Below are 12982 nucleotides of genomic sequence, written 5' to 3' on the forward strand. Positions count from 1 at the left end.
GAATCAAACACAACAAAAAGTCCTTCTTTAGGTACATAGGAAACATGAGGAAAACAAAGGGGAGTGTAGGGCCATTGCTCAACAATTCAGGAGAGCTGATTACCAGCACCCAGGAGAAAGCTGAACTCCTGAATGACTGCTTCGCCTCGGTATTTCACCAGACCAAGGGGAAAACCACACCAGGTAGAGTACAGCACGAGCATGGTAGGAACAACTGCCTTCCTACTACTGCTATAGAATTGGTGTATGACCAGTTAATAAAACTAGATGTATCCAAGTCAGCAGGCCCAGATGTTCTTCATCTGAAAGTGCTGAAAGAGCGGGTCGAAGTCATTGCGAGACCCCTGGCAAAACTCTTCCACAACTCGTAGTGCTCTGGAGAAGTCCCTGATGACTGGAAGAGGGCTAATGGTGTGCCCATCCACAAGAAGGGCAGGAGGAAGGACCTGGATAACTATAGGCCAATCAGCCTAACTTCCATCTTAGGGAAAATCCTAGAAAAGTTCATCAAGGAGTCTATCTGCAATAAGCTTGCAGAAGGTAAGATTCTGAATGACAGCCAGCATGGCTTCATCGTGGGCGGGTCTTGCCTTACCAACCTCATCTCCTTCTATGACCAGATAACACGACCTGGAAATGAGAGATGTAGGTTGACACTGTATACCTAGACTTCCAAAAGGCCTTTGATCTAGTATCCCACGATGTTCTCACGAGAAAATTGGAGGAGTGTGGGCTTAACTCCAAGCCAGTCAGGTGGGGGAGAAACTTGCTGAAGGATAGGACCCAGAGAGTTGTAGTGAATGGATCTGTGTGATCCTGGCAAGAAGTGGGCAGTGGTGTTCCGCAGGGGTCAGTGCTTCATCCAGTACTTTTCAACATCTTTATTAACAATTTGCATGTGGGGGCTCACTGGCCAAGTTCGTGGACAACAACAAGTTATGGGGAAGCGTGGTCACCCGTGAAGATAGGCTACAGTTACAGACAGACCTAGACAGGCTGGCAAGTTTGGCGGATCAGAACCTGATGAAATTCAATGTTGAGAAATGTCAAGTGCTCCACACCAGGATGAATAACCCCCAACACACCTACAGGCTTGGCGGTACCAAACTGACTAATGAAAAGGACCTGGGGGTAATAACAGACCACAGTATGAATATGAGCCAGCAGTGCAATGCTGTAGCCAGTAGGGCAAATAATACTCTGGCATGCATCAATCAATGCATCTCCAGCACAGCCAAGGAGGTGATTCTTCCACTGTACTCAGCACTGGTGAGACAGCAGCTGGAGTACTGCATCCAGTTCTGGGCACCACACTTAAACAAGCGCATGGACAAGCTTGAGAGAGTCCGAAGAAGAGCCACCTGTATGATCAGAGTCTTAAAAGGCAAGCCATATGATGAAAGGCTGAGGGATCTGGGACTCTGCAACCTGAGGAAAAGAAGGCTGAAAGGGGACCTGGTAGCAGCTTACTGCTATGCTAAGGGAGTACATCAAGGGCTTGGTGAGCAACTGTTTACCAGGGCACCCAAGGAGAAAACTAGGAGTAATGGCCACAAACTCCTGGACGATCAATTCAGGCTCAACATTAGGAAAAATTTCTTCACAGTCAGGGTGTCCAGACTGTGGAATAAGTTCCCTCCAGAGATGCTGCAAATCGCCTACCCTGGAAATCTTCAAGAGGAGACTAGACGGTCACCTTGCTGGGGTAACCTAACCCCCAGTTATCTTTCCTGGTTTGTGCAGGGGGCTGAGCCTGATGATCTTCCGAGGTCCCTTCCAGCCTTACAATCTATGAACTTTACATGAGCCCACTGCTGAAATCCAGGGTACCATATACTATTGAGGATGTGTCAATGGCAGAGGACAACCTATAGCTGTGTTAACCCCCACAGTTCCCTGATGCCACGCACCCTATTATCTGGATCTGCCCTGTGAGGAGCAACACCAGTTTGATATCCCAGTCTAGAGGAACTGCATGCTTGTTATGCAAGTTCTGTTTCTTAAAGACTGAGCTTATGATCCCAAATGGATAATTATTCAATAAAACCACTGTAAAGAGATGAATATTAGTTTTGAAAGAAGATTTAAATTGATATTGTAAATCTGAAAAGGGATTAGGACCATTACAATTAATAAAACAAGTGTTTAAAAATACTATTTTGCTTTCGGGCAAAAGGATATTGTATTTGGGCCTCTCATGACATTTCTTTATGTATTCCCGTCTCATGAAGATATGACCTTTGCCTTCCTACTGTACATGATTTTGTCATTTGATTCCAAACTAGAAATTATTTTATGCCAATACTTTTCTATAATTTATTTCTACTAAGCCATGAAAGAGTATAATCATGCAACAGAAGAACTATAAAATTGCTGTTACTGAAATTAGAAAAAGGTTTGCATATATATCTTTGAATATAAGTGACTACAGTGACAGTTTAGCTTTAGCTAACTATTACTATGCAATAAAATTAAACATTAGAACTGCTGTTATCTAGTCACTTATAACTTGAGTAACAATATGAGGATAGGAGGAAATAGACTGATAACATTTATTCTGAGCTGAACTACCTAATGAGGGATCAATAAAACAATATGAAATTTGGAAAGAATAGTGTAAAAGTGATTAACACAGCATATTTTTCATATTCATTTATCTGTATTCCACTTGTTCAAGGAGAAACATGAAGAAAAAGCAGACTATGTTTTACTCCTGAGCTTGCTAGACCTACTGAAATCTCCCAAACCCCAACATCATTGGGGACTTGAATTTTGAGTCATAAAACAAAAGTGTTCTAATTGGAACACTCCATCAGATTCGATTAATCAAGTCTGTTCTGATGCATTCTAATTGGAATGTGCTGGAGCACGTGTATAGGCACCCATGTTGATCACTACCTCACCCGGCTGCATTACATTCTTGGAGCAACTATAGCAAAGTACTTGAATACTTTTAAGGTAGAAAAATGAGATTTGCACGCTGGTCTTAGGTCATACAATTCCACTACCTAACAACAAGTTACAATATTTTAAGCAGCCATAGTTACATCCTTTATCATTTTTAACTCAGACACTGTATTTGACTAAGTGCAGTAGTAGGGGATGATGCATATAAATGATGTCTAAAGAATGTAGGCCAACTTTCATAAGAACATTTGAATGGCTGAAGAGTTAAGTCAAGCTAATTTAAAAAATATCAGCAAAGGGGAATGTAATAGTTTGATCATCAGTTTAGGGCATTAAAAAACCCCTAATTTTGAAGTGGTATCTAGAGCTGATCATAAAAAAAAAAAGTTGCACCAGAGAATGCTGCATCACTGAGACTAAAATATTGCATTTGAAACATCTAGAATGCAATGAACCTTTCACCAAGTGCAAGGCAGGAGGTACAAAGAAACCTGTCTGGATGTGTGGTGTACTGCCTCAGGGCTGGAGATTCTATATTTCCAGGATTCTTGACTCCAGAGCAGGTAGTCATGCTAAGGTTTCCAGGCTTGCTGCCACAGAACCAGGAGCCCAAAGGACATGGCTCTAAACAAATCTACAAATACTACATTCTTGGCACCAATTAAAACTTTCACTTCAGCAACTGCTATTGCATTTATGATGGTAGGAAAAACAAGTATTCAAGGTCTTTGCTACAGTTGCTCCAAGAATGCAATACAACTGGGAAAGGTGGTGATCAATATGGGTGCCTATGCACATGCTCCAGCACATTCCAATTAGAACGCATCAGAACAGACTCAATTAATCAAGTCTGATCAAGTGTTCCTATTAGAACACTCCAGCATGCTGCAGCATCTCATGTATTCAACACCCTGCGATTTAAAATGGCTGCAAGGGTGCTTTAAACTAAAGCTCATTGAATGAGCTTCAGCTAAAGCGCCCCCATGGCCATTTTGAAATGTGGGGCACTGAATACACAAGACGTTGCAGCTTTTTAGAGTAGCTCCCGAGTCCCAGCCCCCGCCTCCCTACCCAGGCACCCCATAATATCAAATGGAAAAGAAGATGTTTTCTCAGCTGAATTAAATTCTATCCCAAAAGTGTTTCAAAGAGACTAATGCTATGATGTCCAAAGAAACAAGTGAGGATAGGGCCAGTTTATTATTTTTTTTACTGGATTAGTAGTTTCATACTACATTACCTCTTTTCATAAGAAAACAGACACAATGAAAATTCCTACAGTGAAACTGTACCAAAACAAAGAAACAAACAAACAACTTAGGATGATAGTGTCACATTGAAAGAAGTGTTTTAATGAGTGTTAAGAGAGATAGTCTGAGCATGATGTAATATGAATTGTGATTAAAATTAAAAGACTGATTTTTCCTTCCCAAAATGATTTGCCTCCGTTTCATTATTCATTAGTAAACATGTGCTCCAAAATAAGGTTCAAATAAAGAGAACAAAAACCTAGAAGACTACCATGCTGTGCTACAGAATGACAATAATATAAAGGCAAAACTGTTTTGGACAGGATGAAAATCTTTAAAAAAAATACAAAAAAACTCACAAGTATTAAAAAGGGGAGGAGGAGGAGGAGTGGAAGGAAGGAGGATGGAATCAAAGGATGAAACATTGAAAAAAAACTTACTTACAAAAAATGATAAGTTTTACTCACAGAACTTTTTCTCCAGGAGGTTTGTGTGAATTTGTCAGCCAACATGCATGTTGCCTCTTTAGGTTTTTGGCTGTCTTTGTGGCAGTTGCACCTAGTTGTCTTAAGTCCACCAAAAGACAGGGTGGGAGGGGAAGGGGGAGAAGGAAGAAGAGAAGGAGGGAGAGAAGACTTTAAAAATATGTAAATAATATAACAATTTTTTACTGCATTTCAGTAAGTAAAGCCACATCCAACATTCAGACATTACACAGTAAATTTAAAAGCTGTTCAATAATTTGGCAGTGCTGCTTGAGCCCTACACTGTGACCAAATCTTTTTCCAAAAGTAGCCTTATAAATAAAAGATGTTCCATTTTTTTAATCACTTAATTTTCTAGGAAACAATCATCTTCAATTTATATTTGAAAAAAAAAATCAAGAACATGACAACATCTCTTTAAATCCAGTTTGGTTCTACACACCAAAGATGAGTCAGTTGCTATAACAAGTAGGTAAACAATCCAGCAGGCAAGCAAATATAATTTCTTTGAAAGTCTATGGAGCATACTTAAAACAAAACAAAACAAAACAAAACAAAAACAAAACAAAACAAAAAGACCAATGATTACAGCAAAATACTGAAAACCAAGATAGAATTTATTCTGGTACACCATTATCTGGCATTCTATGATTTAGAATGGCAAGGTTACATACGTGGCCAACCCATACATGGCAAAGCCAGCAGGGAGCCAGCAGGGCCAGGGGGTCTCCCCAGGCCAGGCTGCTCCCAGAGGGGTTCCCAAGCCCTCTTCCCCAACATCGGGGATCAAGGGCAAGGGCAGTGGGAAGGGCTCTTCTTTAGGCTCCGCCACAGAGGGGAGTGGGAAGGGTAAAGACGCTGCCCCAAAGCCTAGACCACTGGTGCCTGAAGGGACCAGATGCGCCACATCAACCAGCATACCCACTCAGCCCGTCCCTGGCCCTAGCCCCGGACCCACCAATGCAGCCCCCCAGCAGGGGAGCTGCAGATATGGACAGGCGGCTATGGTGTGACCCACAGCCATGGGTCCTGGACCCTCCACCGCCAGCCCTTCCAGCTCAGGCGGCAGGGCCCCCTTTTCAGCACTCACCTGCAGGCATGGGGTGAAGTGCCAACTGCCCAAGCAGGAGAACCTGCATTTTGAGACTTGGGTGCACGCCCTGGCTCGAGGAGTGGTGGGCTCCCAAGATCCTGGCAGCCTCCCACTTTCATGGTAAAGGGGTCTTTTTTCCTTGCCTTGGAGGCCGTCGCACAACAGGTGGTGGAGAGGGGGCTTGTGGTGCAGGGCGAGTATGTACCTCTCAAGTCTCTAGAAGAGCTGGGGACCAGAGTGGTTCTCAGCTCCGTCCCATCTTACATCTCCAATGCCCTACTCCCGCATCTCCAAACACTGGGGAGAACTATCTAGCTGGGGTGCCGAGACCCCGGCCTCTGCCACATGTGCACATGCCATTGTTAGGTCATAATCCAGCTGACAGTGGGAGCGCGGCTGGAGGCCAAGGGCTGTCTCATCATTCTTTTTCAGGGAGCCCTAGTGAGGATTTTCTATACGCCAGAGGACCTGCGATGCTTCCGGTGCCACGCCCTGGGGCACATACATCATGAGTGCCCCATGGGCCAGATGGGAAAGGTATCCACGGGTCCCACTGGTGCGGGGGGTGCCCCTACTACCGGCACCCCTCCCCACTCAGGCCCCCTTGGCACCCCAGCCACAACCCCCAGCTCCCCTGTGAGCTCAGGGGTCCCCACCCCCCAACCAAGCTTGGCAGAGTCCCAGGTAGAGGGGCAGCAGCCAAGGGAGGAGAGAGAGCGGGCCTCTCCTGCCCCAGCCATGTCCCCTCTGTAACTGCCCCACCCCCACAACCCTCACCTTCTTCTACTGGAGTCTGTCCACCTGAGGACCATCCCATGACTAAGTGGATGCAGGTCCCTTCCGGGCGCAAAGCCAAGAGGAAGGCCTGGGAGCAGCTGGAGCCCTCTAAGGTGGAGGACCCCCTGCAGCCTCCCAAGAACATCACATGGGCAGAAGGAGCAGCCCAGCTTCTGCAGGCCTCCCCAGCTGTGACTGACACCCTACCCCCAGGAAAAATTAAACAGGTTCTCTCCATGGAGGAAGCTTTGGGGCTACTGGACAGTCCCAAACATGAGCCCATGGTGGAAGCCCCTCACTCCGCTGGCTAGAGCCTACCTGCTGAGACCATGGGTGTTGAGGCTGAGGCTAACCCAAAGGAAGGTCTGGCAGAGGAGTCCCCCCCCCCCACCTCCCGCCCGATGATCTGGGGGAAACAGGGGACCTGCGGCTCGGTCTGGTGAGTCCTGGGGAAGGAGGTTCCCTTTCCCAGGACTTCAAAGCAGCCATCTTCCCTCCCCCTCCCTCACTTCCAGGCTGCACCATGGTCCCTCACCAGAGGGGGTCAGGGTGGGGTCCCTTAATCGGCAGGCCAATTTTACTGGGTACCCTGCATAGACCCCCCCAGGGCTCCAGGTCTACCCCACCATATTGTAAAGGAGCCCCACCCTCACCCCTGTCCCAAGGGGGTGCAGAGCTCTCCCAATTCAAACCAGAGTCTGGGGTCTTAGCAGACTGGGGGGTTCAGATGGTATATAAGGAGTTCACTGAGCCCCAGGATCAGGAGGAGAATGCCCAAGAACCGGCAGACCTCTCCATCTCCAGGGGTGAGCTACTTGCATTTCTTGACCGTGACTACAACCGCTGGTCTGCTGGCAAGGTACAGCTCACCTTGGATCGCTGGGGAGATTTTGACAGTGTCCTTGCCACTGCAAGGGCACTGGTGGGGGAAAGCAAAGGGCCCAGAAGCTGCAACGCCTACATCTATAGGCAGGCCCACAGTTTCATAGACACCTTCTGCGGCAGAAAGCCACCTTTGTTTCCCTCCCAAAAACTCAGCTCTGTGACAACTTTAATTAGGATGGACCCAGCCGAGAGACACACCTTATCTCTTTAGGTAACCTGAGCTGGATACATTCCTGAGGGAGTGGGGAAACCTGCTCCCTCTGCCTACGTGACTAGTATCGCATACCTGGGTGAGGGGCTTCCCTCCTGGTGGGCTAGAGTCTGCCCGGCAACTAGTGATGTATTTCAAATTGGTTGGCTGACAGCCAACAGGTGCTGACCTCCATTGGACCAGGTAAATGAGGTCACAAAGGTTATATAAGTTAAGGACTGCCCGGGAGGAGGGGGGCAGCCATGAGGGTTACTCAGGAACAAAGAAAAGCTGTACCATCTGAAACTTGCTCTCTCTCTCAAAACTCATGATCAAGGAACCACCTGCCTCCAGAGGGATTCTCCAACTGCCTCTGGATGATACTTGTGAGTAAGCTACCTGAGATCTAATTAGACATATAGCTTGCAGTAACTCAGATGCGAGACCAAAGGCTACCCCAGCCACAGGAGTTTGCTCTATGGGATTTCTCTGTTAATGCTTTACCCTGTACCCTATTCTAACCCTACCCTCTGTAACCAATAAAGCTCTCCTTTGTACCTAGTGTGAGAGACTTATTGGGAGTGGGTCTAGATTATGCCTTGGGGTCCCCTTGGTTCGGCTGACTAAGGGAGCCTGCTACTTGTGCTTCTGACTGAGGGAAGCATCCCAACTTCTTGAAGTGAATCAAGTACCCTTGTGGACTACTAGGCCTGTGTTTCCCAGAGTGCAGAGAGCCAGAATTAAGTCCAGAGTTCTGGGTTGTGGCAGTGGAAACCCCAGGCTAGCGGGTGTGCTCCAAGAAGGGGGTCGGCCAGGCATGAGGCGGCCCCAGGGAGGCACTCGGAGCTTGGAAAGTGGTCGGGTGCAGTGAGGTGGGTGGCTCAACACAGGAGCACCCCCTACTGGCCCGTCACACCCTCTATACTTATGGGAGATGCTGCGTGAGTTGTACCCCACACCCAGTGTTGAGATGTGCAAGGCCCCTGCTGAACTGTCCACTGCACCCCCCCCCCCCCCGGCCATGAGGTCACTTAAGATAGTGACCCTCAACATCCATGGCTGCAGGAAGGGTCTCTGAAGATGCTGGGTGCACTCCTTCCTTGAGAACAAGGGAGACCCTGTGGTATTCTTGCAGAAGACCCTGATGACTCCAGCCGATGAGCTTAATTGGTGTCTGGAGTGGGGAGGCAGGGTCTTTTTTATTCATCTTTCAGCCACCTCTTGCGGGGTGGCCACCCTGTTCTCTCCAGACCTGCAGCCAGAGGTTCTCCAGGACATTGAGGTAGTGTCAGTCCACCTGCTGCACCTGCGGGTCTAAGTGCAGGGGCTGGTCCTGAACCTTCTGAACGTGTATGTCACTGCAAAGAACCCAGAGTTGGCAGATTTTTTTCCACCAGGAGGCTGCTTACATCAGCACCCTCAACCCTTGCGAGTACCTGGTCATTGGCCAGGACTTTAACATCATCCTAGATGTGCAAGACCATTTGGGCAGGGAGCAGAACCAGGCCGCCTTGGGCATCTGTCAGGATCCCCCCCGAGGACTACTCCCTAGTGAACCTCTAGGGTGCCTGTTACCATACCGGCCCCCCTGCCTTCACCTATATGTGGGTGGGGGAGGAGCAGGCATGCCACTCCCATTTGGACCAGCTTTTATATCTCTTTGCCTCACTTTGCCTGAGCCCACTCCTCTGGCATCCAGTCAACCTCTTTCAGAGATCACCACCTTGTCTGGGCCCAAGCCACGCTAGGGCCTGGGCATGCAGGGTTGGCCTATGGGCATTTCAATGCCAGTCTGCCGGAGGATGTGGGCTTCAGGGAAGCCATCTGGGACTTCTGGCAGGCCTGGTGGGAGCAATGGGCAGCTTTCCCTTCAGGTCAGAGATGGTGGAACATGGGGAAGGTGCACATCTGGCTTTTTTGCTACAGCTACTTTGGGACACACCCAGCAGAGGGAGGCAGTCTGGGAACAGGTTGAGCTGAAAGTGCTGGAGCCAGAGAGGTGCCTGGCCACCGACCCAACCAACTCTCTCTGCAGAGAGTGTTGAGAGAGGCATGAAGAGCTTCGTCCTCTGGATGACTACCACACCCATGGTGCATTTGTCTGCTCGTGCATCTAGCTCCTTCAGGAGTTGGACTGTGGCTCCCGCTTCTTCTATGCCCTGGAGAGGAGGTGGGCGGTCAAGAAGTACACCACCTGCCTTCTGGCGTGCGATGACGCCTGCTTCACAGATCCAGGTGAGATATGCCAGGACCCACAGGGCTTCTACAGAGAGATCTTCTCTATGGATCTGACCAACGCCGAAGCCAGGCTGAATTTTTGGCCGCCCTCCACCTAATGCCTAACAACAAGGTGTCAGGCATCAATGGGCTGACTGCGGAGTTCTACCGGGCCTTCTAGGACATCCGCAGCCCAGATTTGCCGTGGTCTGGGCCAAATCTGAGAGAAGTGGGGACCTCCCCCTCTCGTGCTGGAGGGTCATGCTGACCCTCCTGCCAAAGAACGGAGAACCCCACAACCTAAGAAATTGGCGTCCCGTGTCCCTCCTCTGCACAGACTACAAGGTGGTAGCGAAGGCCATCTCACTGCGCCTGTGGTCCGTGCTGACAGACATGATCCCATCCCGTTCAGGGAAGGGGTATGTCAAGGCTGCCCACTGTCAGGCCAGTATATGCCTTGGCTCTGGAGCCCTTCCTTGTCCTCCTACAGAGGCAGGTGGTGGGGTTGATGCTCTAGGAGCTGGCAGTGTAGCTGGTCCTGTCAGCATACGCCTCCGATGTACTCCTTGCGGTCCAGGACTCAGGTGACCTGGCGCAGGTGGAGGCCTGCCAGGCATTGTACTTGGTGACCTCCTCTGGCCTGGTCAAGAGCTTTGGTGTGGCAGTGGGTGATGGGTGGCAGGTGGGCTCACTCCCACCTATGCTCCATGGGACATTCTGGAGTGTGGGCTCACTACCCTACCTGTCCCCCACAGACCCCTCCATGCTGGAGAACTGGCACCAGCTGGAGGCAAGGGAGGTGGAGCAGCTCCGAGCATGGGCAGGGCACCCGAGATGTCTCTCCCTGCATGGGAGAGTGCTGGTGCTGAACCAGTTGATTCTGTCCATGCTCTGGCACTGCTTATAGACCCTGCCTTTGCTCCCTGAGGTCCTGGCAGGACTCCAGAGACAGGCACTGGAGTTTTTCTGGCTGGGACAGCACTGGGTCACTGCAGAAGTCCTGAGCCTCCCCTTGCAGGAGGGCAGCCAGGGCCTGGTTTGCCTGCACAACCAGGTCCTGGCATTCTGCCTTCAGGCCCTGCAGTGACTGCTATATGGTGTCGGTAGCCACACGGCATGGGGCCACCTAGGACGTGCTTTCCTCCACCGCTTCCAGGGGCTCCAACTGGCAGCTCCTCAGCTTGCAGGGCTTCTCCCTGCAGGACCTGCGAGGGCTGCCAAATTTCTACCAGGACCTGGAGGCTGGTCTCCGCCTCCAGGTCCCCTGCAACAGTCACCCAGGGTGCTGACCTGCTTGTTGAGCCCCTCCTCTGGAACCCCCAGCTGGAGGTGCCAAAGGCAGAGATGCCCTGGTTGCAACAGAGGTTGATCCTGGCTCGTGTCACCCATATTGGAGACCTCCTGGACTACGATAATTGGGAGTGGGTGGACCCTGCTGTGCTGGCCCAGCACATGGGTCTACCCACGACATGTACAAACTGCCATCTGGTCCAGGAGGTGAAGCGTGGTCTACCTCCTGATGCCCCTGCCTTTGTTGACCAGGTCCTGCACAGTGGCAGTCCTCATCCCGGCCTCCTTCCCCCACCCCATATCCTCCAGTCCACAAGAGTTTGTTGTGGGGCCAGCGCCTCGCAGCACACCCCACTGCACCACCTGAGCTGGCTGGAGGACACCAGACTGGTCCACTTTTCTACCATCTATTGTTGCTACCTCTACATACTCGTGCTCTGCACTGACCATCATGCCACTCTTGCGTTCTGCCCAGACACCAAGTGGTGGGGCCTGCTTGGTGAGGGAATGGCTGGGGCTCCCCAGTGGCTGAGTCTGTACTCCACTCTCATCCCACGAGCCACTGGGGGCCTCAGCTGGCAGCTCTGCCATGGAACTGTCACCACAGGCATGTATGTGGCAAGCTTCATGGACACCTTGGTCTCCTGCCCATTCTGCAGGCAGAGGGAGACCCTGGTGCACATGACCCTTGAGTACACCAGGCTGCAGCCCCTCTGCTTCCACCTCAGAACCTCCTCTTGAAGTTCTGGTTAAATTTCACCCACCACCTTTTTGTTTTTGGTCACCCCACCCACGGCCTCACCAAGTCCCAGGACGTCTTGGCCCACCTCCTCCAGGCCCTGGCCAAGTAGACCCTGTACTTGACCAGGAAGGAGGCTCTGGCCAGGAAGGTGCCTGGAGACTGTGTGGCCACTTTCCTCTCACTGGTACATGTATGTTTCTGGGCACAACACCAGTGAGTGGCACCCACTGGATCCTTGGATACCTTTGAGGACAGGTGGGTATGTCCCAGGGGTCTCTGCTTAGTGTCCCCCTCTGGAGAGCTTCTTTTCACATTTTGACCCTTTGACACCAAAGCCATTCCTAACCCATTTTTGCTTTTGTTGTCCCAAGAAATTAGTTGCATCTTTCACTGTTTGGCCCCACAAAGGGACCATTAGACAGGTAAGCCTTAAGGCCCACTTTAATATGGAAGATACAAATAGACAGGAGCTTCTGAGGCCTAGCCAGATGGTATCTGGAGATACTAGCCCCTTGTGCCAGCTGGACTGATGAAGCAGCCCTAACTTAGAGCCCCTGCACCCTGCACTGTACAAAGGCCAGCTGTGCAGACATGACCAGCTGGCCCAGAAGTGCAGGAGGCTCTGTTGCAGTTCCCATACCACAACCCAGGTGGCCATGTGGTCCCCATCTGGGTCTGGCAGGCACGCAGCCATGGGGCCACATGCTGTCACAGGTGTTAGCAGGTCACAGCCAGGCAGCAGACCCCACTGCCAGACTGCTGCAGTGGGTAGAGGGTGCTTTGTGTGGTGCCAGGACCCCAGGTGACAGCAAGAGCAGCCTAGTCCTGCCCGAAGGCATACACCCCCAGGCTGGGCCCATGCTATGTGGCACAGGCAGTGATGGGTTGCACCGCACTATTGGGGATGTCTGTCAGCAGTGAGCCCTGAGAACCCAATGGCTGTTGTTGCTGCTGCTGGGGGGCGGAGGGGGGGGCGGGGAAAGGTTGTGCTCCATGCAGGAAACAGGCTGGGGAACCACCCCTTCTGAGCAGTCCCCCCCACACCAATGTCCCTACTTACTGGGGACGGTGCCCGGGTTTTGGGTCACTGCTGCAGCCTTGCCTTGCTCCCATTTGCCCCAGCACACTGAGGGAGCATGCTGAGGC

General features: G+C 50.6%; 1 protein-coding gene across 11 annotated transcripts in view; it reads right to left on the reverse strand.

Annotated features, from left to right (window-relative positions):
- CCSER2 (coiled-coil serine rich protein 2) overlaps positions 1-12982 on the reverse strand; it is a 139340-nt gene that overhangs the window by 23982 nt on the left and 102376 nt on the right. For 10 of the 11 annotated variants that reach the window (XM_014601688.3, XM_014601689.3, XM_006272384.4 and 7 more), the window contains one exon: positions 4625-4723. In XM_014601688.3, the coding sequence (XP_014457174.1) occupies positions 4625-4723 (99 nt within the window). Of the gene's footprint in view, positions 1-4601; positions 4724-12982 lie in introns of all 11 variants that reach the window. The other variant, XM_059729838.1, reaches the window with a different exon arrangement.

The sequence above is a fragment of the Alligator mississippiensis genome, chromosome 6, assembly GCF_030867095.1.
Source record: "Alligator mississippiensis isolate rAllMis1 chromosome 6, rAllMis1, whole genome shotgun sequence".
NCBI lineage: Eukaryota > Metazoa > Chordata > Crocodylia > Alligatoridae > Alligator > Alligator mississippiensis.